Raw genomic sequence first — 26,010 nt, 5'->3', positions numbered from 1 at the left:
TGGGTTTCGTTTGAAGGTACTACATGCTCATTTCCATTTCAATGCTGACTTGCAGAGGGAATACAAACAAAAATAAATAAAACAAAGCACAGTTATTTATAATGGCATACCCCAAACACAAAATTTTCCCTTTAGTGAAACAGTTATGCAGGATGTTTAAAGCTATTTTCTTTTTCATTTTTCCATGATGACTATGTTGCATGTTCTCCTTGTGCTTGCATGGGTTTTTTCCGGGTACTCAGGTTTCCTCCCATATCCCAAAAACATGCATGGTAGTGAGGCTGAACACTCTAAATTGCCACTAGGTATGAATGGGAGTATGAACGGTTTTTCGTCCTGTTTTACTGCATGATTGGCTGGCAACCAATTCAGGGTGTCCCCTGCCTACTGCCCATAGTTGGCTGGGATAAACTCAAGCACCCCAATGACCCTTGTGAGAATAATCTGAACGGAAACTCATTGAATGAATGGATTTTTTGCACACTTTCCTTCTAGTGTTGGGCTGATCTACAAGTTGGAATTTAAACGACATTTGTTTAAAATTACTTTGCTTCTAATCCTGCTGCAAATCTGGATAATGGGAGGAGAAAATAATAGAGGGAGGCAATGTTCCCTCTAAGCTGTGCGCGTGCGCAATTGCACACTACTCTCGTCTTCTCTGCACACAGCAAATCATATGGAGCGCACAAAATAAAATCCCATGGCCGACGCGCGAACCACTCATCCGCCGGGCCGCCCATTCATAGATATTAATCATTACATTTTATTATTACTAAATCATTTATGTGTACTAGACATACACCTGCTTATGGCAGGTGTGATACTGGTGTGTGCCCATAGCGATCAATGATGATGTTGCTCACACCGGTACTCAGTGTGCTCAGGGAGGTTGTCTTTCTGCCCAGACAAACAAAAAATTAGAGGGAACATTGGAGGGAGGCTATATACATGATCCATACACCTCCACAACGTCATTACCTTTTAACAACTGTAGTACTGTTGGTTTTCTTTAACGGCATGAAGGGCAGTCGATTAGTCACTTGGGCAGTGGATGGTTTTATCTGTTGATTCTGTGATGCCATCTGTTTTAAATGTGCACTGTGTCTTTGCTCTCTATGTTCAACACTTACACTGTAATAACAAGGGACTGTACTTGGACGGAGATGAAGAGCAGTCAAACAACAAACATAGCTGATATGCAGCCAAACAGCACTGTGTGTATAGCTGAAAGTGGGGGTGGTGTTAATGTGGAGGGAAACTGATTTTTGCCCCGCAGCAGTGCAGATGTTCGCCGCTTGCTCAGCTGTCAGAAGGCCCAAGAGGAGAAAGTAGTGTGCTCTAGTGAGAATTTAGGAGGAAATGATCCCAGAAAATAAGCACACATACAAACAAATTGGACTATTTTCTAGCAACTGAGTCTGATTTTTTACATGCAAAAAACACCTACTGCTGTGATGCACAAAATAATCAGAATTCCTCTTTTGTGATCTTTTGCTCTAGCTTTGAAAGTGTGAATATAAAAGCAACTCAATTTCCTACTGTATATCAAAAGAATTTAATAAAAAAATGTAACTTATTCAACATCTATCAAAACCTGGCTGAGAGAACTCACCGGCAACATCATATTGTATTTGTCAAGCTTCCACCTTTTACATGACACTTTGCTTCCTTTGAAGGAAAGAGGCCAATGTGTTTATTTATTTATTTTTAATAATGTATTAAATCGTGACTATACACAGTACAAACTGAGTTCTTTTCAAAAGGACAATACTTTTTTGTGTCATGATCTGCAAACTTCATTGTTTCATTTGCTCTGCAAAGCCTTTTTCATCGGGTAAATGTTCCATGTGCGTGTGTGTCAAACCAATTTACACTTGAAGCCTCAATGTTAGTCATCCCGCTGGGTGTTTTTAGCCATGCAAGTGGTTAATTGCATGGACAAAAATATGGGCAGAGGGAACCTCAAAGGCGAAAATGACAGATGTGGCACTGGAGAGGCCTGTAATGAAAATCCAGCCAGAAGCTGAGGAGCAGCAATGCAGACATTAAAGAGTTGGGAGAAATCTGGAACTGAGGAGGGGGTTTGGTGTCTTTACTAATAGAAACACTAATGTCAAAGCCAATTCACAACACATTCTACAAAGCATTCAATACTACACCTTACATTCTTGCTATTTTTTAAAACTCCATTAGCCCAGCTGCCAAGAGACTTCTAAAGACACAAATTCAAATTGCAACTTAACCATCCACTAATTAATCATGCCTTCTCCTGACGTAAAGTTTGCTGCATCATCACAAATTTGACCCTAAATAAACCCAATCACATGAAATTCCCACTCCCAGTTCCTCATTTCCCACTCTCTCATGTTTTAATCATATTATTATTTATAATTATATTATTTTCATATGTTTTTAAGGGAATCATCCTTTAAGGGCCAAATCTAAATACATTTTAATACGTACAGTAGGTCTGAACTGTATTGATAAGTTATTAACATTACAGACAAAAATCCAATAATACTAGATAGTAGACACACTGCAGTCTGCCCATCTCACTTTCAAAATGCCTCTGTTGACAAATATGCCAATATTCACTTGATTAAGCGAGTAGATCATATGCTGTTGCTGCATCTCCTGCCAAAATATCCCCAATGGTATATCTGCTCTCCCTTTATTAATTAGTCCTAACAAATGACAATCCGCATGCAGGTCAGCTATTTTGCAATGAATACACTTGGTGAGGCCTGGTAGTACCTTCATCTGTCAGCTTTTGCCGATGTGGGTCAACACTCTGTGGATTCAGCTTGAGTGGAAAATTTCAAATGAATATTTACTGTATGAAGCGGTCTGATTATTGGGCAGGACATGTCATGGTTGTAAATGTGATCGGTTTATGGTGGCTATAGAGTAATTTATTTCCATAAGACACCATTTTAAACCTGAAAAACAATATCAGTTCCATATGTGAGTTTTTTTTTTTACACAACCGACCGACATATTGAATGTAAAATTTGCAGCTCCCCCCTATGAAGTGTTCAGTCTCTGTATTAAAATAAAACACAGTGGGGTGCATTTTCACTTCAAGTCTAAACAGAGGGAATAATTAAAATTATGCATTGGAAGCAGTTGCTCATCTGGACAGAATATCTTCATAATAAATGAAATTTACATTCTTTATGCAGTTGTCAATTTGTTTAACTCCAGACAAATCTAAATTAACATCTCTATATGAAGTGAATTTAAATTATGAACAATCGAGAAAAGACACTGCACTACAGAGTAAAATAAACTATTTATATTTACCTACCATCTCAAAAGAACTTGGCTCTCCAAATATCATTATCACAGGCAACATTCAAATATAGGAGTGTAGGAGGCCAAAATGTTAAAAAATAGGCAGCAACTTTATTTCTTTTTATAAGCCACCGTCTGACTAGTAACACTGGGCTTAAAATTCAGGGTGTGGGGAAGAAGGGATTTATAATGTAGAGGATTGTGTTAAATAGCCCTAATGGATGCCTGTAATATTTCAATAGACATTAAATAAACTTGTTTTTTTGGAATGAACCAATGTTCTCAATGGTTAAGCCGGGATATTTCCATTTTAAAAGTAGATTGTCCACCCTGAAATACAGATTGTGTTTAAAACGGATGTTCGGCCCTTCACGATTAAACAATTACGAGCTCATTTCTTTGTCTTTGTCCAGGTTGCCACATCTCGTTAGGCTATGTAAACTAAGGAGGAAAACATATTCGGCAGTCAGAATTAATGATGTTTTGTATCAATTGACAAAAAATAAAATAAAACAACTCTTGTTCCCAATGTCAAATGAGTCATGATAAGTTCAATAAAAAACACGCCCTTTATTTTTCTCTTTTGTGTTAACCTACCTTTGCTAAAAATGATTTATTTGATGCTAAAATGTTGTTGGTATGATCATGCCACATGATTCTTCATTATGAAGCACTTATCTGGCATTATTTTTCTTCAATATTCTGTTCCTGGTTTCAGTACAATTTTTGGCAATGTATATATTTATTTCTTTTTTCTTTTAACATTCAAGGCTATTCCAAAGGTGGCAATATTGCAATAAGATATACAGTAATGTGTCTGCCGCTTGTAAATGTGGATGTTTAATAATGCAGGTTTGAAAATGGGGTTTATGGGAAAACAAATGCAGTTTTAATGGGTAACTTTTAATAAAGAAATAATCAGGCTATGCAATTCCTCCTTTGCAATGATTTAGTATTTAGATACGAGGTCAAAAACGGCCACAGTGGTGCTTTTCTTTTTCTTTTTGGTCATGTGAACCAACATGTAAGTTGTTTCCCAATGGCATGCTTTACTTGTTATAAGATAGTCATCCATGCTCGAAATATGTATTGACTATTAGGTTTTCACGATTTAAAATTGCATTGAATATTAGTCTTTTTATGATGCTCTTTCAAATATCCACATATTAAAGCCTTGCTCTCCTAGTTATTGCAATGGTTCTGGGTATTCTGTTGTAAATGACTGATTATTATGTGACATTTTTAACTCTCCTCCTTGCACACAGGAATTGCTCAAATGTACTTTTCCTATCTTTGAAAATGTCGATGTGAACACGTCAGAAATTGCTATGTGTCCAACGCAAATGTCTAGAGCCTTTTAGACGAGTAGGCACCTTGCGGGATAAATTGGTTTGTCAGGTTGTGGCTTGAAAGCAAAGGCTGCAGAGTGAAGTTATGTAGCATGATGCATTCAGCCTCCGCGCCGTGGATCTACTTAGAGCGGCCAAGTCCAGTCCTCAAGAGTCCCTATCTAGTCTGTTTTCCATGTTTCCCTCCACCAACACACCTGAATCAAATAATTGGGATCGGTATGAATCTTCTGAACAGTTTGCTGATGCGTTGATCATTTGATTCAGATGTGGTAGAAGATGAAGATATGGAAAACAGACAGGATAGGGATCGAGGACCGGACTAGACTTAGAGTCTAAGTGTAAGTCTTAGACTAATACGAACCATTTACAGCGGCCGTCGGTAATACTCTATTTTCGACTCCATTGAAACGTCACTTAGAAAAGTTGGAAGCCAGTCAATGTCAATTATCTTTATCATTTGTCTCTTTTAATTGAGATTTGTCTGGAGTACATTTTGTACATATTTAATGTCAATATCCAAAATGTTGTTGGTAGGTAAGACCCAGAGATCCAACCCAAAACCATCAGGCCACCAGCCATGCATGTTACGAGTCTCATATAAAAGCATGCCACGTAACGCTACAATAAATTAATACTTTTCTAAAGCCTTTGCAGAACTTAGTTGACAGTTTCCAGATTGTATTGCTCAAGTATAGTGTTGTTACTTTACAAGGTAGTGTTTTTTCCAATCAATTTTCTTTGGTGCAAGTTCCTGTCAAAATTTATGATTGCCAAATATAATTTTTGTGTGGTTCCCAAAAAGGATGGAAATCATTTAATAAATCCCTTCCCCCAGGATATAAATAAATAAAAAGGTCATAACATAATGTAAAATTGGTTACCACAAGGCAATTAAACTGTTTAAAAACAACAACACAGAAATACTCTTGTTAAAAAATAATAATAAAAAAACAAGCTCTGATATAAATTCTGCTGCTGAGCGTAGAACCTTGTAATTGAATAAGGCAACATGGAAATTAAGCAAATTGATACCCTACACGCATGAATCAGAGTTCAATTACGCCATGTTTCATTTTCCCAGCTTAATTTGGAAGGGGATGCCAGCAGAAAATAAAGCAGCTCCGTTGTGCTGTGCTGAATAACTTACCTGTCGAGTCAGTGTAGTGGGTAGGAGGAGGAAGAGAAACGGGTGGAGTGTGTTAAAGAGGGATAGTGCAGAGGCTAAACCTTGTGGGAGACAATTTGAATCACGACAATTAGTCTCTTCTGTCGCTCACTTTATGCTCACCCTGTGGGAATTTCCTTTTATATATTTTTTCAGGACCTTTAACTTTAGGCATATTAGAATGCTAAATTTAGGTCTCCTGCGCATTTAGTTTCCAGAGTTGCGCATTGAACAGCAAACCAACAGTCATTATGCAAGCAAGGCCATCAGAGTCTAGTGAAATATCAATAGCCGAGTGGGGAATTATTTCCCTGTGATTGAATATTGATTGATTGAATTGAAGATAACAGTTTAGTATGCTCCGAGGGTTTCAAATACACAATCTGATCATTTCTGTCTATATGCCTAGGCCAGACCATGCAGTGCCCGGTCTTTTCATTTCTTGCCTCTTTTGACACATCCATAGTAAAAAGAATGGAGCAATTTGTCATAATGGCTCTTTGACCACCATGTTTTTCTTTATTACTCATACATAATGCTCTTGACTGGGCTGCAAATGATGCAAAATCCCCTTTGCATGAAATCCCCCCTCTCAATAGAAGGAATTTTCGATCTCAAACAATTCCGAGACAAAAGGCCCAAAGAATTTTATGCGTGGGGCGTGTTTGCCTGCTTTAAAAGCAGATTGCATTTGTTCTCATCTACAGCTGACAGATGGAAGTAGAGAGGCAATCAAAGCAGAGACAATCCTGCTCATGTAAAACAGATATCTGCTCATAGTTATGCATACATAAAAAAGATGCAGAGAATTCAGCTATCCAATTACAGTATAGGACAAAAAATCATTATTGATACTAATTAAAGGCTAATAGGTCATCAATGGAAATGAGAAGCTGTTCTCAATTGATTTTACCTGTTAAAATCGGGGTTGCATAATTAGAGTTGAACATTTAATGTTGAAACTGGTTGACCTTTATTACCTGTGCATGCTGTACAATGATGTATTAATTTATATTTATGCCCAGAGGTAAGAAATTGATTGTTGATTAATAAAAAACTAAATAAGCCACACTCATTGACAGCTAACAGCAGATACAGTTTTGCACATTTGCACCATGTTTGCATCTTCATGCAAAGACTTTGTTTGTAAAATATAAACAAATTGCAAAACGACAAATTATAAAGACCAAAATGTAAATGAGATTAAATTAATTTAAGTGCTTACGTTGAATGTCGATTGTGACACTGGTCTCCTTGCCATTAGGGGTTGCTTTGTTTGAGGCCTTACATATGATCTGTTGTCCTGTCTCAATGTTGTTGGGTGCCAGGTAGAGTGTGCTCATGGTGGTTTCTCTCCTACCATCACGAAGCAATGTCTGCAGAGAGAATGGGGGTAGGGGGAGCGTCAGGATGAGTAAAATTTATGTTTGGAACACATTTTACGTGTGTCATCGTGCACAGGTCATGTCATAAGATTACGTCTTATAGAATGGTCCGTTATTTTCCATTTCCAGTGGCTATACATTATAGCCAATGCTGTTTAGCAATACACTGGAAAGGGAATATTTTTTCGCATGTGGTCCATTAATCACTTTTTTTCCTGCTTTGAAGATAATATAGACAATTAACAGGGAAAAAAATACAAATTTATATAATACAAAATCTGCTGTTTGTTTAAAAGTAGGTGGAGGTGGGAGGTAAATTCCTCATTAGAAAACAGCACTAGTCTATGACTAATCATTACATTCAAATGAGCTTCATGCTTTACTCCGGTTCAATCATGCACATTTCTCTGCTCTGTGAAAAGAGACGATAATGGCCAGCAAGGCCAGGGTGAGGAAGAAAGTTGAGGGTATGAGATGGGAGGAGGTAGTATTTGAAAGTTCCTGGTCCCTTTTCAGAAATTTGGAACTATAAAACACCATTGTTGAATTTATTTTTAGCCTTGAGGGTGAATAACAGTCAAGAAACTAAGGGGCTCAGGTGACCATTATACCTGACTAGTGTGATCAGTGTTACAATTAAGTTAAAACAAATTTTTCCCAACATAACTAGATATGACAGTTGTCTGGACAGATTTCAGACATTATGAACAGGTTGGTAAAAGACAAGTGCAACTGATGAAAAACTTCATAGCAGAAGCAAGCATCACTGATAGTTGCCATCTGTTTGTCTGAGGTGATGGACCAAAAATGTTTTTGTAATCAGAATATTAAAATGAATTTTCAAAGGAGTGCTTTCAAAAGAGCCACCTGGATTTTAAGGCGAAGGTCTATCAACAACGCCGTATGTGCAGCACTATGTGGTAATTATTTAAAGCTAGCTGATATTTACCAAAACTGTTTGGTAAATCAACAAACATTATTCTTCTGGAGTTGTCTGAAATTGAAATCATTGTATGCTAAGATGAATTCTCATGCATTATTGGTGGCATAATGTCCTAAAGGTAGGCACTTGAATATCTATTTGAAAAGTCCCACGCCTCTGGCCCGGAGTCACCCCCTGAAACCCTAATGAGGATAAAACTGTTCAGAAAATGAGATGAGATGAGACATCTCCCTGGCTTTACCAGTTAAATGCTTATTAGCTTAGTGGTAACAAGTCAACGTATATAATAGTAATTCTTATGAATAATTGACATATTAATGGTTTTTGGATTAAAGCTTACTAAATAGTCATACAAACAGAGTTCTTCAGAAAAGCCAGATTTTCCCTTCCTCTTTCACAATGTCCAAAAATACACACACCTCTAGGCTTACCTTGGAGTACATGGCCCCATTGAGGACTTCCTCATTGCGGATCCAGATGATAGATGCTGCTGGCTTAGCGTTATCCGCATGGCAGGTTAAATTGAGTGGGTCGCCGGCCCTCAGACTCACCACTGGCCCTCCACTGATGACTGGGTCCTCGGGAGGAACTAAGCATAGAGAAATTGGGAATTAGAGCCTTGAAATCACAATTTCGTTGGAATATATCTTAAACCATCTAAGGTGAGACAGAAATGTCAAGCATAGAGCAGGATAAGTCTGGCACAAAGGAAACACTTAGAGTTCCTTAGAGTTAAGGAAAGTGTGCAATAACTATTTAAAGAAGCCAGGTCCTTTTATGATGTATACTTGTTAAAAATAACTGTAAATGACACCTACAGGGATTGAACCACCTACAGATGTATAGTTTGAGACATAAGAAACTTTGCACATCACAACTCACAACTCTTACATGATCAAATCTGTTACCATAATATATTGTAGTACTGTCTACAGATATATAGGACTACATTAAATCGAAGCACTCATCAAAATGAATCTCAACTCTCTAAGCCTCCCTTGACACTCAGTATAACACACATTTACTCTTTGTTTTAGCAAATACAACATTGGGACAAAGCATTTCAGTAGCTCTATCTATATTTGTGTGCATCTACATGCCATTGATCAAAGTCATGTTCATCTTTTCCCCATGAGCTGTTTTCTTTTTTGCCTCTTATTTTTTTTTCTAACTTAAACTGCAGTGAATTATTGATTGACCCGAATGCTCATTACAATGCAGATCTGGGGCGAGATGAAGTAAAAGGCTGCAGGCAGCTGTCGAATCTCTCCACACAAGTTCTATGATTGGAAGAAATGGTTGTTATGGGTTAGATTTATGCTGTCAGACTGCAACGGAGATGAATGCAAATAAAGGAAATGTAATTTGGAAAACTGTTTTGCACATTTAATGGCAATATGTATAATTGGACGGTCTGACAGCTTGTATAGAAGAATGTATTATGTGATGTGCCGTAAAATCTGTACACACCATACTTCATCCGTGTTTTTCTTATTTATCTCCATAGTTATTTAATTCATTTTCACATCTGGGGATACTGACATCATATAGTACTTTTATTTTGTTTGTTTGTGGCAACTGTTTGTATGATAACTGTGCCAAAGAACGACCCAAAGGCTTTGTGGTTAAATTGTCTATCCTTTATCAAGCTCTATTTTCTTATTTATTTATTTATTCCAATGTAGTATAGTATTTTTTTTCCATTATTCTGGTCCACTTATTCTCAGAGTGTCACAAGGGACACCCTGAATTGGTTGCCAGCCAATCACATGGAGATGAGACAAACAACCATTCACACACACACTCAAAGCTAGGGACAATTTATAATGTTTAACGAGCCTACCAAGCATGTTTTTGGGCAAATGTCGGGAAAAATACAACCCAGACACGGGGGGAAGGCAAACTCCACACAGGAAGGTCGGAACCCACCAGGGATTGAAACCTTGATTTCAGAAGCGTAAGGCAGGCCATTTCCCAAATGCTTTTGTATTTCACCGAGTTGAAAATGAATGTACATAGGGTAACGGTTTGGGCCATAAATGAATGTGTTTGTATGTCAACTTCTACATTTTGCTTGTTTCATGGAATTTGCTAAAAAGGGCTACTAGGAATCACTTCTTCCATATAGCTGACTCCTTATTTTATTGTCAAGTCTAAATTATTTTATGGATTAGGTATACATCCTCAGGCATTGCAATCCATTTGAAGGTATATTGGGGGTCGTAAAAAATGTTAAATACCTTATGCTGAAGTTTGCATTTTTAGTTCCAGCCATAGCTCTGCTGGTTAGGTTATAAGGGCTAAATTTATGAATAGACAACGCCACCGAGTGTGCTGTTCTTGTGTTGGACAAATTTGCATGTGCCAAAGCAATGGGTTACTGATTAGCCATAGTATTAAAATGCTACATTTTGAATAAGACATGTAAATTGACTTTGATTTGATCATTAGAGACATTCAGATGTAGAATACATATTATGGGAAAGGTTTGACAATTATATCTAAACTACTGGAATTGCAATGTTGCAGTTTAAAATGCAGTGTGGAGTTATTTAGCTTCCTTTTATCTGCTTCTAATCATTAATATGCAGAGAGTTTGTAGAGCCTGGGGATTCACAGGTTACCACAAGCACATCAAATGACACTGCTAATCTGGTCAAATCGGAGGTGGGGCGGAATACGTACTCACTTTTGCGTTCTTTAATACCAATTGGAAAACAAGGTCACAAAGATCTCATTAGTGTTTACTTCTGTGTTGCATGTAAATAAGCATTGGAGCGTGTGGCAAGCAGCGTGACCCAGAAACAAGCTTAATGTTTGTCATTTAGTAAATAAAATGGCACCAAAAAAGAGCATTTTGACAGCTGATTTCAAAGATGCAGCGTCGCTGTCAAACCACCCACACTTGGATGTTAATTAAATGTCAAGCCTGGAAGGCAGAGAGAAAAGTATTTAATGGCAGGAAGGAGAAGAAATGATAATCTGACAATATGTGACCCATAAGCCATGGAAATCAAAAGAGCCATCACACAAATAAACCCTTAAAAGCCCTTCAAAAAATGAGAATACAATAATTTCTTTCATTTGTTTTAGTTTAATATGGCTAAATCCGTATTTATACTCTACACGGTGTCAATGTCCTTATTACAGATATTGATGATTGTCCGTCTCCTTGTCCCCAATTCAGGGTGCCCCCCACTTGGTGCCCATAGTTAGGGATAGGCTGCAGCACCCCCCGTGACCCTTTTGAGAATAAGTCATTTGGAAAATGAATACAATGAATGTAGCTCATTTAATTTGGTTCTTTCTTGTCATATGAAATCATTGACCACCCTATTACTGCCAGTTCTGACAGTTATACAGAGTCCAAGCCCTGAACTTGAATCAGCTATCATCATTACTGGGCTGTTTGCAAACTCGGCAGTCTCTAATGGTTCTAAATTAGCTCTTTACTGCAGCTATTCGATAGTCTCAGTATAAGTAGTGTGGTCAGTGGGACAGATTGATTGCTCGTCTTTAATTACAGGTCTGACTCACTGCAAACCCGGCACCACTCAACATTTTCCACTCCCATTCGTATAAAAACACACTTGACCTGTTCACGCTTGCAAATTTTCATTCTCTGTGTATTGTACTTGAATCTCGCCTGCTTGCAGCAAGATCTTGCCCGATTTGGGAAAATAAAATATTTGAAGACAATCTGTAGTGACCGGGTGATATTTTCGCACCCTTAAATGCATAATTACTAAATAAAACCCCAAAACAGTCCATCAATCTATCCATTTTGGATTTTTAAAAAACATAACATTTTCATAAAACTAAAACATGTACTACTAATGATATATTAATATATTGTCACTATAGAATTATTGCCGAAATGTTTGAAAAACTCAGCATTGTTATGGTCAAGTATAAAAACTGTTGTTTTTAATGTTAAATATCTACGGCTCAACTGATTTTTGATTTGCATTCCTTCAAATATTAATAACAATAGATTCTTTAATTTTAATGAAGTCATCATAAAACGTTTGCAAATATTAAACCATACTGGGCTATATCTACTTTGGGAGAGATTTCTGCAATACAGCATAGGAGCATTTTGGGGACCATCTCTTGGTGTTTCGAGTGTGAGCAATTGAGAAAAAGCAATTTAGAGTTAGAAATGAAGGCACAAGTTCCCCTCTCAAGGAAGGCATAGCGAAGAAATGTAATGTGTAGCTGATGTGCCTTAGCTGACATGTCCAGAACAAAGATGTGAGCAAAGAGGTGCTTGGGTTATTTATCCTGTGCAGAAGAACACGTGCACAGGGCCATCTGTCACCAAATGCATCAGCTTCCTGAGTGCAGGAAGGATCAGAAAAGAAGGCAATCAAAATGATGAAAACAGGGAATACTAAGTGCAGGTGGAGGCAGGAACATGCACATCTTACTGGTCCAATTCCCGAAAATATCTTCTGTCAGTTTTGTCCTTCTACATCTGTTTGAGAGCCAGGAGTTCCTGGGGTAAGTGTGCATATATATACACACACACAAATGCATACAATGTGCGAAATAGACAGGAATGCTAGAATGTCGACCTAAGGCCACAACCAATTCTAAGATTTAATTATAGATTTAATAGAAAGGAGGCAGTGCACCTAGGTTTGCCTTTTTCCGCCTCTGTCACAATAAGCAGGGCCAAGTCACATGGGGAGGAAAATGTTTCATCTACTGTTGGAATAAACCTGACTGCATAACATACAATTTAGCAAGTACTCATATACTACCACCACCACTACTACTACGACTACTACTACTACTAATACTACCACTGCTAATGCTACCACTGCTACTACTACCACTGCTACTACCGCTACTACTACTACTACCACTGCTACTACCGCTGCTACTACTACTACTACTACTACTAACTTATGCCTGACTTTGACGCACGTAGCTTGGGTTCTCACTCAGTGACATTGTGTGTCCGTGAATGGTTGCTCTGCGATTGACTAGGGATCAATATAGGGCAGAGGTGCCCAACTCCAGTTTTCATGGGCCTCTATCCAGTCAGTTTTCCATCACTTCCTCCACCAACACACATGAAATATATAATCAGGATCATTATCAAGCTTCAGTACAGCTTGCTCATGATTTGATCATTTGACTCAGGTATGGTAGAGGAGGAAGATATCAAAACCACACTGGATAGGTGCCCTCAGGGACTGGAGTTAGACACCCTGAGTATATTGAATTAAATTGAATTGAATGTTTTTCTTATCATTACACAAGTATAATGAGATTGAAAGCTTCACTACGAAGTGCACAAATACAACAACAAACAACAAATAATCAATACATAAGTAATAAATAAGCAAACCAATTTCTCTGTTTGGTCAGTAGAGGACGAGGTGTTCCAATAATTTGTCCAATGTTAAATGGAATGGAGACAATGCCTGCTTACTAGGACGAGAAAATGGCCGGTGTTCTCATCTTTTTACAAATTGCATGCTTGCTTCCTTGTTTTTACAGCACCCAAAAAGATAGCTCATTTGTAGTTTATGTGAAACGGAAAACAGAAATTGGCGGAGTAGTCTTGGAAAGTTTATCCATTACTGACTGATTAAATATTAACCAACAACACCAAATATACCCCGAGACATTTGATGATATAATTATCTACTACTGACAAATAGGTTAAAACATATTAACAATGCATCTGGTATGCATTGTAAATTGATATTCATTCATTCATCCTCCATATGGCTTGTCCTCACCTGAACCCCTGTTGTCTTACTTTTTGTTGTCCACACATTCATCGATTCTCTGAAACACTAATCCTCACTAGGACCATGGGTGTGCTAAATCACCCCAGGCCGAGTGGAGTAAACCCTGGAATGATAATTGGCCAAAATCTTCTGAAACTACAGTAATATTCTTACATAGAATAGCAGAGTTTGTAAACAGCAATAAAAGAAGGGCAAGTAGCAAGCAACAGGAATGTGCAAAAGACCTTTTTAAAATATGCAGGCACTAATGATTATTCCCGCATATACATTTGCAAGAAGGGTAAGGAAACACTGCTTCAATTTGTCTTTTCGTCTGTTTCTGCCTCTACCCTACAAATTGTTGGTTTCACTTTTCATTAGGGTGGATCAATAAGGCGGATCAGTGGCTCATGAGGAGGATATGGCATCGCAGACACCCCGCATTCCTAACTTGCTTTCTTTTGCTCTGTGCTGACTGATTCTAAGATACAGTATCTTCACAGGTCTCTCCTCCCTGTGGGGGGAACATAGGAAGCAGCAGGAAGCTTTTCAAAGGCCAAAGAAAGCAACATAGTGCCAGAAACGATGAGCTCATTAGCAGCGTGCAATATTGCTTGAACATTAGTACCCACATTATTGAGCAACCCAAGAGTATCATGGATGAAGTCTCTTCAAATTGTTTGGTATCTATATTTTTTATTTTATTTATTATTATCTTACCAAAAACTAAACCCAGAGCATTTTAATTGGTCAATTACCGCTTTGACACCAGAAATAAGACTGATAAGACTACAGTGAATCCTTAATCTAATACAATTTGCACAGATTGTCCTCTCAATTTGCCCATGCTCCACTCTGACAATTTTTTATTTATTTGTTTTTTTAAACTGAGCTGCTGTTGATATTTGTGCTTTTGTAATTGAAAAAAAAAACAATTCGAGTGGTGTCTTACATGGTATCATGTGTTGAGTGTTTTATTCAGACTCACCAAGAACAGTGAGGCGGGCTGGACGGGATCTCATAGCAGCTTGGACAGCTTGACACTCAAACACTGCATCATCCATCAGCTCCACACGCTGGATTCGCAAATGATGCTCTCCTGAGCCATGGTCACCAATTACTGTATAACGGGGATAGCCTGTTGCACAAATAATATTTGATCGCTTTAGTCCCAATTTAAGACAAATGTATGAAGGTATTTGTTAGAGATTTTCTGAGGAACAGTAAAGTAAATGAAAAGCACATTTTTGTTGTTGTTTTGTGCAGCCACAGAAAATGAGATCAAACAGATTGCTCACTTCATATGTAAGTAACAATGCATCTATTGGTATAATAGCCCTTCTATTCCATAAGAAGATGTGATATTGTGTGAAACCACACACAGTTCTAGCTTGCTGCTTTCAATGATTTGTTGGTTAATATCACAAGAAAGCACAAAAGTACCATGAGACATACATTTGAAATAATTTGAGTCAATTACTCCCTTAACTAACATAGAAATATACATTGAAAGACCATTTCCAATTACATAACTCCACGGGGGGAAAATAAGCAGTACAAATAGTGTGTTGACATGTTTTGAACCATCTGGAATTGATACCCCCATGGATCTATTTTAATTCCTTTCTAGTCTATTGTTTGTAATAATTGAGGTTGGGGGTTGCATCTAGGTTGTAGTGATAGTCGGGCAGGATTCTGAACCATGTACTCTCTTCATGCTCAACTTAAGCTGTACACACCTTAATATTAGTTGTATATATACAAATGTTTATCTTTGCACAGCAGGCAGCATCCCCATGTCAAGTAAGCTGAATACTATCAAGATGTGATAGTATCAAAGCAGTGGGGCTGGCAGATATAGGCTATTAATGAAATGTTCACTACAGAGACGTATCAATTTTGACATTCTTTCTCATAGTGCTTGGACCCGCGTGACAAAATGTGTTGTGCATATGTACCACTGTACCACGTCATCTATCCCTGGCCTTGACAGTGCTGAAGGTACATTATAATGGTAAAAAAATATTTGATACCTTTATGGCAGTTAACGATACCATTTTGACTCAATAATACACCTAACTTCTGCATGTACGTTTATGATGTTAGGCATATTAAACTGTTTCATAAAAAACAATTGCCCTCCGAATCAATTTTCTTTGTAATAGTGATTGGTTGATTTTGGCAAAGTACCTTAATTTATTTTTTGTAATGTGTTTTGGAAGGAGAGACAATTGGATTTGGACCATTTTTATAGGGGTAATGGGTGCACAATTTTGATTGAAATCCCATGATTTGGCCAATCACTTATTCTTTTTCCTGTGGCAGTCTAAAACGATTGCATTTTATTCTAATCTCTCCATCTGGACCCAAAATGTGGACTAATTTGAATTTTAAGGGAAAGTAAACACTTGCTTTTTCTTATGTATTTTTTTCCACAAATAGGGAACACATCATGAAATGTCCCACCCCACCAGATAATGATGACCATTTGAGATTTGTATGTACACGGGGACATTGATTTTCGGAGTCAGCAAAATTTCGGAGTCATAATGTGGTACCGAAAGCAAACAATGTAAAATAGGCCCATTAAGAAGTAATGAATCCATTAAGGGGGAATGGATTTGTCTTGAGGCTGGATCAATGCTATGTGTGTTCATTGGGGTGAACGTGTGCGTGTGCTGCGCATGGATCGGAGTAAACAAATACACACTTGAGGCGTGGTCTAATGATTTAAGGCTTTTACCTAGAATTTATTTCTCACATTTTAATGGGGTTAGAGACAGGGTTATTTTCAGGTGGTCAGTATACATAAAATTAAGCATAACAAACCCATATTTATGCATGCACACCCCGACACCTGCACAAACACAACCATTTCCCCTCATCGATGAGCATCCACCAACTGTCGCAGACTCACCCAAGAGCTTCTGTTTATGACCAGCATGTATGCCAAGCACATCAGGGACACAAACATTTCAATTTCTATTTTTTACTGTGCGTGCAACCAAGAATTAATTTGGCTGTTTTATTTATTTATTTATACCACAATCATCTACAAAGAGGATGTGCGCTATATCATTCATATTTATGACACTGATTGGTATTTTCTGAGGGTCTATTTCACTTCCTCCTTCACAAACAAAGAGGAGAGAGGAAATTTGGAGCTATGGTCTCATTTTAATCACTCTAACCCACGAATAGCGGTTGGTCCCAGACGCAGCACGCTATTGCAGAAGCACTCTCTCTCGCTGAATAGTCAAGCAGACGTATATCATTGAAATGCTGCACGCAACATTTAATTTGGCACACTTTTTATGTATACAGCTGTCGCTTTCTTTCCACTGTGTACATCCATTGCATGTACTATCATTATTTCACTGCAGCATGCCTATAATATCTATGTAGGCAGGAGGGATAAAAAGGACAGCTGCAGTGTTTTTTATTATTATTATTTTTTTAGAAAGTGTCATAATGAATGAATACAAGGCGTTCAATCTATACCACAGAGTTTCTTCCTCAGGCAAGGAGCTGTTTCACCCTATAGAATACATTGTATGTTTTACTGTGGCAATAAGGCACAGGGCATTCTGTTGTTGCATCATTCTGGAAATTACTCATTATTTTCCAATAGGACAGTTCACCACTGTTCAATCGCTTTGTAATCTCTGCTAATGATGTTTTTGTCGGTAGGTTTATTTTCATTGTTTCTAGCAAATTTTAAACAAAGTGGATCTGCAGTTTATTTGTCTGCCTGATTAACTAATTTCAAATCATACACCTACTGAGTACTATACCACGCTGTGCTAAGATCTCCATGTTCAAGTCGTATAATAAACAATTCGTTAAATGGTTTGATTATTCAACACTTTTATGGATTCTCTCATTCAATAGTTGTCACTGTTCGAATTATTTGTGATGGTGTTACGACAATCTATCATGGCTAAATATATGAACAACGGTAAAGCTGTCATTGTGTGATGACTAAAACAATTTATGAATGCAAACTGATTCATTTAGATTGTAAAGATGATGCATTGTTTTCTAATTTGCTGATGATTTTCTTGATGAGCTTTTCAGTTAAGCATTGGACAGATTTAGTAAATATGTCCTTACCTGAGAGGTCCCTGCCCACCCCAAGTGCCAGACCATCTTTAATCCACAGGACAACACCATGGTAACCAGGGATAGAACATGGTAATGTCACAGGTTGGCCAGCCACCACCACCAAGTCCTGTGGCTGCTGGGAAAACATGGACTCTGCACCTAAAAGCAAAATAGGGCAAAAAAAACCTGTTAGCCTGGAAAATCATTTTACTATTTCAATATACTGGTAAGTAGGAGAAAATTCATTTTTGTCCCATGTTACCAATAACTGAAGTGCGCCACAAAGGCAAAAGTAAATAGCAAATGACCCATATGGCAAATGTTATCAATTCCACACACATCTCTTGTCAGCCACATGTTAAAAGAACTCTTGAGGGTGAGCTACAAATGTATCGTGTTGCTATTCATGATGCAAAGATGAGATACAAGCATTCGAGGTGTCAGTACTGAAGTGCCGTCTGAGACACAGCTGCTCCACCTTAAATTGGTTCATTTATGAAGGATGCACTCATACAGCCCGGCTGGGTCTGTTCAAACTGCAGATAACACCATCTTGTCTGCCAAAAGACAAGTGCTCCTGCTGCATACATTAACGCGAGCTAACATCCATGTATTCCAACTATGCCACTTCTATTGCCTGTCCTTCTCTACTGTGTGTTCAGGCAGACAGAAAGGTGTGTCCAGTGAACTCCATTAGGGAAAGAGCATTTGTTAATGGGGACCTGTATGCTGAAGAGGTGTGTAGATGATAGACAGTGGGATGAATAACCCCAATGTGAAAACATTGCCTTATCATGCTTACACCACCGAGGTCTAAAAGAATTCAACATAATACACTACACCGTTGCCACATTCCACACATAGCTTTTGCATTATTATAATAGAAAATTGGTTGAAATTAAAGCATGAAATAATGACATCGTAGTGAATTACCATAATAAACCAAAAGCAAATAGATCCCAAAAGCAAACACACATCAAAACATCCCAATGTTTATTCCTACAACTTCCTGCCTATATAGTAACTCTTTGAAGATATGATTGAAGAAGAATATACTGATTGCATGTGTTGACCTATTTGAAAACCCCTCACTAGTAACTGTGTTGGTTTAATGTTGTTATCATTGAGTGTTTCAGACATGACCAAAACATTAGCTTATGATAAAAAGTTGGAGCAAAACAATGTACCATTGATTATATTGTGACTATGTAGTATATTCTGAGTGGCTGAGAGAAAATTTTAAGCGAGAAACAATTTGACAATGTTGAGTGTTTTTTAGGTCTGTTATGGAATAGTCCTTATGTATATGCACATAGGGCTTTTTAGATCATTTATTGAAATTATTGAGTCTCTTTACAGAATAAGTCTACCTCAATTAGTACTCACATAAAATATTAGGTTTAGCAAATTTGATAATAATAGGCCTTATCGTGAATTAAGCATTTCCCCAAAAAGACAGTCATTATCCTGGAAAGGTCTAATTACACCCCTTTTGTAAAATCTTGCCATTGGTCAAAGAACCATATATGGGATGATCAAAAACACTGCACTTAACAAGGTGTTTATAAATGCACGAAACAATCTGAGCTCATATCCAACCCACTTCAAAACAGCGTGGCCAAAAAAGTGCCATGTAGACTAGCTCAGCCAGAGTGCACTAAAACTAAAATAAAATGTTACTTTGCAATAGTAAGAAATATATTTTATTCGATTTGCAGAAGCAAACTGGCGACCGTTGATTATATTACTTCTGTCTATATAATATTTTATACAAGCTGAGGTTTTACAGTGTGTGTGGAAGGCAGTGTAGATTCGGTGGAAGTAATTTACAATCTAGAAAGCGAGAGGCAAATTAAAAAAAAGGCAAATTCGGAGTCCCAAAACAAAAGCTAGTGTGGGCAAATTAATCTTAGTCCATCATTTTTTCTGTCCCTGAGGCCATTTCATATTTAATTTCCTTGAAGCCAACATTTACAGCAGACAGATAAATGGACAAGGCCTACTTGATCAAACTGAAATACTGACCACTGACATGTCGATATTTGCGGATACAAATTGATAATTATTCACAGTAAAGTGGCTAAGCATGCATGATTATTTCAACATAATTAAATAAATTGACAAATTGTCTAAGCATTTTTGTACCAACAAAGTACAGTAAATGCAAAAAAATAAATAAAATAAAAAATATATATATTTCGAACCTTGGATAGGTTATAAAGGTACATTTTGGAAACGTTTTGAGTACATGGGATTAGCAGTCTCCAGTATAGAACAACCTTATGGGTATACTTTTGCACAGCAGCAGAAATAGGAATTTGCCTATACCACCCACAGGGAAGGAGGATTAGTGGTAGTATCATATAAATGTTTTCCTCAGCAATTTGGATTTGCTAAATCATGCATTATGCGTTTTCATATCTTTGATTAGTGCTTATCTGCCATCATCAGATGGTTACCTTTTCCCTGTAAAAATCACCCCCCCCCCCCCCCCCCCTTATTCCTATTGACAGACAAGGTCATAGCAGAGTTGTTCTCTTTTGCAATTCACAGGCCCGCATATGGAGAAATACATTTAAAAAATGCATGTGATGTAACATAAAATATAAGTTAGAAAATTATATTGCAGAACATAGAATAAAATATTCCTATGTTTATCATGTAGTCTTAATAATGGGTTAATTATTACATTGTGGTACTCTTGTCATTTTTAATGTTCTTTAATTATTTAAAGCTTAAATCAAGTACTCTTTTTTTAATGGCACCTGGGCCATAATGGGGGAACTTTGAAGTTATATTTACCGAACATTACGAACAATACGAATGTTTGGACAAAAAGACAGAAAAAAACTAGTTTTTTTCTAAACCCATGAGTTGATTTAACTTGTTTTGCTGGTGTACAAAGAGCATATGCCTGTGAGTGTTGTTATAGTTGGTGTTAATGAATGTCCCCAAGGCATTTGAGTGTGTGAATATTCATTGTTTTGGGAGGCGGTGCACAGTGTTACTACTTAATACCACTAAACTGTTGGATGCTTGAAAGACAAAATGTATTTTCTATTTATATAAGCCCAATCCTTTAGTAAACAAGGTTTTTGTTACACTTATTAATATCAAAATGTGAGTTCCTCAATGTAGCTGGGAATAACAATGGATAATAGTTATGAATAATAAATGAAGTCCATCACATTAGATTGAGACGTGTATTGTCACAACTTTATCTTCCTCATCATTATGTTGAGCCTTCTCTCCTGTCCATTCCTTTGTAAAACACACACTGAATGCCGAGTGATAATACAATATGCCTATCTAGAATATAATGCCCGTCATTAGGAGCTGTCAGCGGTGATGCAAATTCACAAAGCAGAGAAGATAAACATGGGTGCTATGGGAAGACACATTTATTCCATTTCTCTCATTGTGTATTAGTGGTGCATGACAGTTGCTAAGGCACAATCAAGATGAATCACCTCAGATGATGACTTCTATAAATTGCAAATGGCAACAGCAGGAGGGTCTCCACACACACACTTTATCATTAGCTACAGAGACAGGGGAAGTGAGATTTCATGGACATCAGAAACTAGAATATCATGGGCCACAAATGGATTATTACATTGCTTCAGGGTGAATTTTTCCAGAGGGCTTCAGAGGATGATGGTCAAAAGGTTGGGAAAGTATTTAAGGAAATACAATCCTCTATTAAGAGCATGAAACAAGATAATATTATTTTTTTAGCAGAAGTTGAAGTGTAATCTATTTAAGGTTGCCAATATCGTAAGAGATCGGCTCATATGTGATCTTTGTTGACTAACTAAAGAAGCCCCCCTTTTCATTGTAATTAATGTTATGAAGTCACAGTTCCTTGGTATTTATTGAAGAAGTGTAAAGAGATGATGTGGCTTATTGCACATTTTTACATAATGGCAAGCAGGGATATTAAAATGATTGTGGAACAAATCGAAGCAAAGAATTCTGGATAATGTGTGAGATTAAATAGGACTGGTCCCTTCTGTGCCTCCACATTTTTTTCTTTGTCCATTCCTTCTTATATCAGTCTACTTCATTGCCTCTGCTACTGGAGTATTTGTGCCAGCATTTGTTTGCAGTACTCAATGCCATGCGGGCTCCTGCCTTTGAGTAAACACTCAAGTGTTTACAGACCACCTAGGCAGCTGGCAATTTCCATGGAGCTCTTATTTCTACATCTTGAGAGGCTTTTAAGAAAAGGGAACCTTGATCATGTTTATTAATGAATGATGTGGTCAAAAAGGAGGATGTTGAATTCATTTGATATAGTGATGCAGTCAGGACATGCAGTATCATGCATTTTCTACAATATCTAAAGGGTACAAACTGTAGTTTAGTTTTTGGATTGTGTTGAGTGAAGAAGGTTAGCAAGGTTCAAACAACAGAAAATGAATTAATCTAGGAAGGGAAATTAGTCCCTAGATTGGTTGCCAGTTGAGAGATTACACCCTTTTTCACATTCACATTTGTGCATGGGGCAACTCGGTGGAAAAGTGGGTAGCCCGTCAGCCTCACAGTGGGAGACCTGGGTTCAAATCCAGGTCGGTCCACGTGTGTGGAGTTTGCATGTTCTGCGTGGGTTTTCTCTGGGTACTCCGGTTTCCTCACACATTCCAAAGACATGAATGGTAGGCTGATTGGACACTCTAAATTGCCCCTAGGTATGACTGTGAGCGTGAATGGTTGTTTGTCTCCTTGTACCCTGCGATTGGCTGGCCACCAATTCAGGGTGTCCCCCGCCTCTAGCCCGAAGTCATCTGGAATAGGTTCCAGCACCGCCCACGACTTACAATACCGTCACAATTCAATGTTGTTATCAGGCCTTAAACAGATTTGTTTGCGTAGTAATATATCAACATAACTTTAAACTCAGTCAAACATATTGCCAACTATGAATTACAGCAATACAGACATAGCATCAGGATCATAGGACAGACAGAATACAGGCAGATCAAAAGCTTTGAGATATAACCCCACTACTATGTAAACAGTTGTCACTGTGTCTTACAAAGGACTATGGAAAAAAGTTAAATCGCTGCATATTAAATATCAAATTGAAATGTCCCTCAAAGAAGGAATGTTTTGCCATTAAAACTAGAGCTGTTGCAGAGCTTTTGTGACTCACTGTAAAATCACCATTCGACACTCTCCCTTACAGTGGAGACATCAATTCCCTTTCATCCTTCTGAACTATTTGCTTTCCTCAGAGACAGCCTCATCCCATTCTTCATTGTGGGCTGCTATGACATTGAAAGAGACCCCTAATCAAAACATTTGTCTTTCTTTCAGTTGGCGCACAGAATGGCGAATGAGAGCTGACACCAGAGGGAGACATATTTGTCCCAATCAGGGCCTCATCTCCCTGTCCCCGCCGGGTGAGTGTTTCATCTCGACAGGCCACTGATGAATCCACCACTTAGCCTTGATTTGGAGGAGCGTCTCGCCACCACCAAAGTGCCAGGTTAAATCAGAAGTGACAGCAGCCTAGTCCTGGCCATTACACAAAGTGCATTTACCATTAATGCATGTGAACGCGGTGAATATGTTGTCTTATCTATTGTCATGTGAGCTAAGATTACATTTTTGGTACCGCCATTGAGGATGTGTATTTTTTTGGTCAATATGACGTGGTAACCTTTGGTTTAGCTTGCTATAAAACATGGAAGCTTGTGCATGAATATATTTTTGCTGTCAAGTCATTGCAGTGCATCAATACTTACTTTGAGTCCCAAAAATGTTTGGGTGTTTATTCGGGGTAATACCACCACCACCACCACCACACAAATGCTACTGAACAGAATGAGTCATGGAAGTAACCACGCAGCTCAAGGGAGGCTTACCAAGATATTATTTTCAAAAGGACCATCAAAGGATTTAGTGCAATACCTCCCAACATTCATATATTCTTCCTCTGCCATATCAAAATTGGTAAAACGAAACGTCAAGAGTGGGATCAGGCTATTATCAAGTAGCGGCATTTATTAAATATTTTCCATGACAGGTTTACAAAAGAAAGATAGAAGGAAAGAAAGAGAATAGAAGAGAAAAGAAAGGACCTGTCATACCTAAAGCCATGGGGTTGGGGGTGATGATCATAAATGTTCTATTCATTCAGCTATTTAGCCAGTTGCACAAGCTGCATTAGTTAAATGTAGACAGTGATAAGGAAGGATTCCTTTGGCTAAAGAACCTATCAGACAGTGTACTGATGTTAGAAGGAAGCATTAGCGAAGTGACGAATAAAGCTGTGACATAAAACACGTGCCACATGTCTGAACTACATATGACACACCTCTGCTAAAAGGGGAATACCAAAAACGAGAAGAAATAGAAGCATTTCAGTCTGCAAAAACACCATCATACATGCCAAAGGAGAGATGAATATACACTAGTTTTAAGTGCATAGGAGGCACCAAGTATGCACTAACTCCTATCATTTCACTAGAATCCCCCAAAAGCCTGTGTTTGGGATTTGTCTTTATATTGCATTATTTTCAAGCTGTGTAAAATATTTTTTAAGGGTTGAAAAAGAGTGGGATACTGTACATTTTTAAATGGAGATGTACATTTTATAGTGGACTAGAACAGTAGATAAAATTGAATTCCTGCAGAGTATGTATATCACTGACGTGCTCGGAGTTAAAAGCGCAGTCACATGTCCCTCGGTTCTCTCCCAGACTTCCACTTTCGCCAGACAGCTCATAGCACAACAATCCCCTCTCTCCACCTTCAATAGCCAACTTCCCCAGCCGCCTGGGGATGTGCTTTCATACTTTCTGTGACCTCACCCACAACAACCCCTTCATGAAAATCTCTCAATCAAAGCTTAATTTGCATTCCAAAGTAGCACTTTACAGCCAAGCCGAGGACATAAAATCACATCTGCTTTCAAATAAATAAATTGAGGTTTCAAAAATGGTGTAAAAATGATATACTAAAGGCAAGTGCTGGCCAGAGGACTAAACTTGACATATTTTATGGCGTTTACAGTACATTAGCAAATGCCATAAACGAGCACAGCTGTGTGAGATGCAGTAGTCATAGGATTTAGGGTGAGGCAAGGAAGTAATATAAATCGGAGAGTGGTGACAGAAAAAGCTTCCCAAGAAGTGAAGTTGGCAAAAGCCCCTAGAAATTGAATTAAATACATATGTTATAGAAAATGCGGCCTGGCGGGTGAGTGATTAGCATGTCGGCCTCACAGTTCTGGGGTCCTGAGTTCAAATGCAAGTTGGTCTTCCTGTGTAGAGTTTGAATGTTCTCCCCAGGCCTGCGTGGGTTTCCTCCCGGTACTCCAGTTTCATCCCACACTGTGAACTGCCGCTAAGTATGAGTGTGAGTGTGAATGGTTGCTTGACCAACCCAAAGTGTAAGAAACAACACTCACTCAACAATGTTGTGTTAAAATAATGTTCAGTTGAAAATCCATATTTTTATGTATATAAATATCAATATTGAGTTTAAAAAAAAATTAAATCTGCCTAAATTAGAGCTGATGATGGAATAAGATATAAATAAGTCATAAACACTTCCAATTCTTTTTGTCTTTCCCTCTCCCATTTAATTTATAATGCATCATTTGATCAGATAAAATGCCATTTTAAAAATCTTTCCAACACATATACCTAAAATATTTCAACTTCCTCCCAAGTGTGTATGGTGCATAGTTTCCAGGAACATTTTGAACGTGAATGTCCTTTTAGTCATTGTTCTTTTTCTTTTATTCAACAATTCTGGAGTCATCCCAGTTTGTTGTTGTTGTTGTTTCTTTTGCCTGGTCACTGAACTGCACTCATCAAGTTAACCTTGCTTGTAACCCTAGGATGCAGTTCCCTGGTTAGTCTGGTATTTTGTAACATTCCTGGGCAGGATGCCAGTTAACAACTCACAAAAAGAAAAAGAAAAATCTGCAAAGCTCCCACACAGGGAAAAGTTGAACAATGTCTTTTCCCAACCCACAAACATGCAGATGGATAACATGACCCAGCAC

At 37.9% G+C, this 26,010-nt stretch overlaps 1 protein-coding gene across 9 annotated transcripts in view; it reads right to left on the bottom strand.

The window, feature by feature from the left end:
• Positions 1-26,010, bottom strand: part of kirrel3b (kirre like nephrin family adhesion molecule 3b) — a 141,604-nt gene that overhangs the window by 16,020 nt on the left and 99,574 nt on the right. For all 9 annotated transcript variants that reach the window (XM_077611142.1, XM_077611143.1, XM_077611147.1 and 6 more), the window contains 4 exons: positions 18,000-18,149; positions 14,875-15,024; positions 8,571-8,728; positions 7,037-7,187 (listed from right to left, as the gene is read on the bottom strand). In XM_077611142.1, coding sequence (XP_077467268.1) covers positions 7,037-7,187; positions 8,571-8,728; positions 14,875-15,024; positions 18,000-18,149 — 609 coding nt within the window. The remainder of the gene's footprint in view (positions 1-7,036; positions 7,188-8,570; positions 8,729-14,874; positions 15,025-17,999; positions 18,150-26,010) is intronic.

Source organism: Stigmatopora argus, chromosome 10 (genome assembly GCF_051989625.1).
Source record: "Stigmatopora argus isolate UIUO_Sarg chromosome 10, RoL_Sarg_1.0, whole genome shotgun sequence".
NCBI lineage: Eukaryota > Metazoa > Chordata > Actinopteri > Syngnathiformes > Syngnathidae > Stigmatopora > Stigmatopora argus.
Note: the sequence above shows the minus strand (reverse complement) of the source record. Positions and strands in the feature narration are given on the sequence as shown.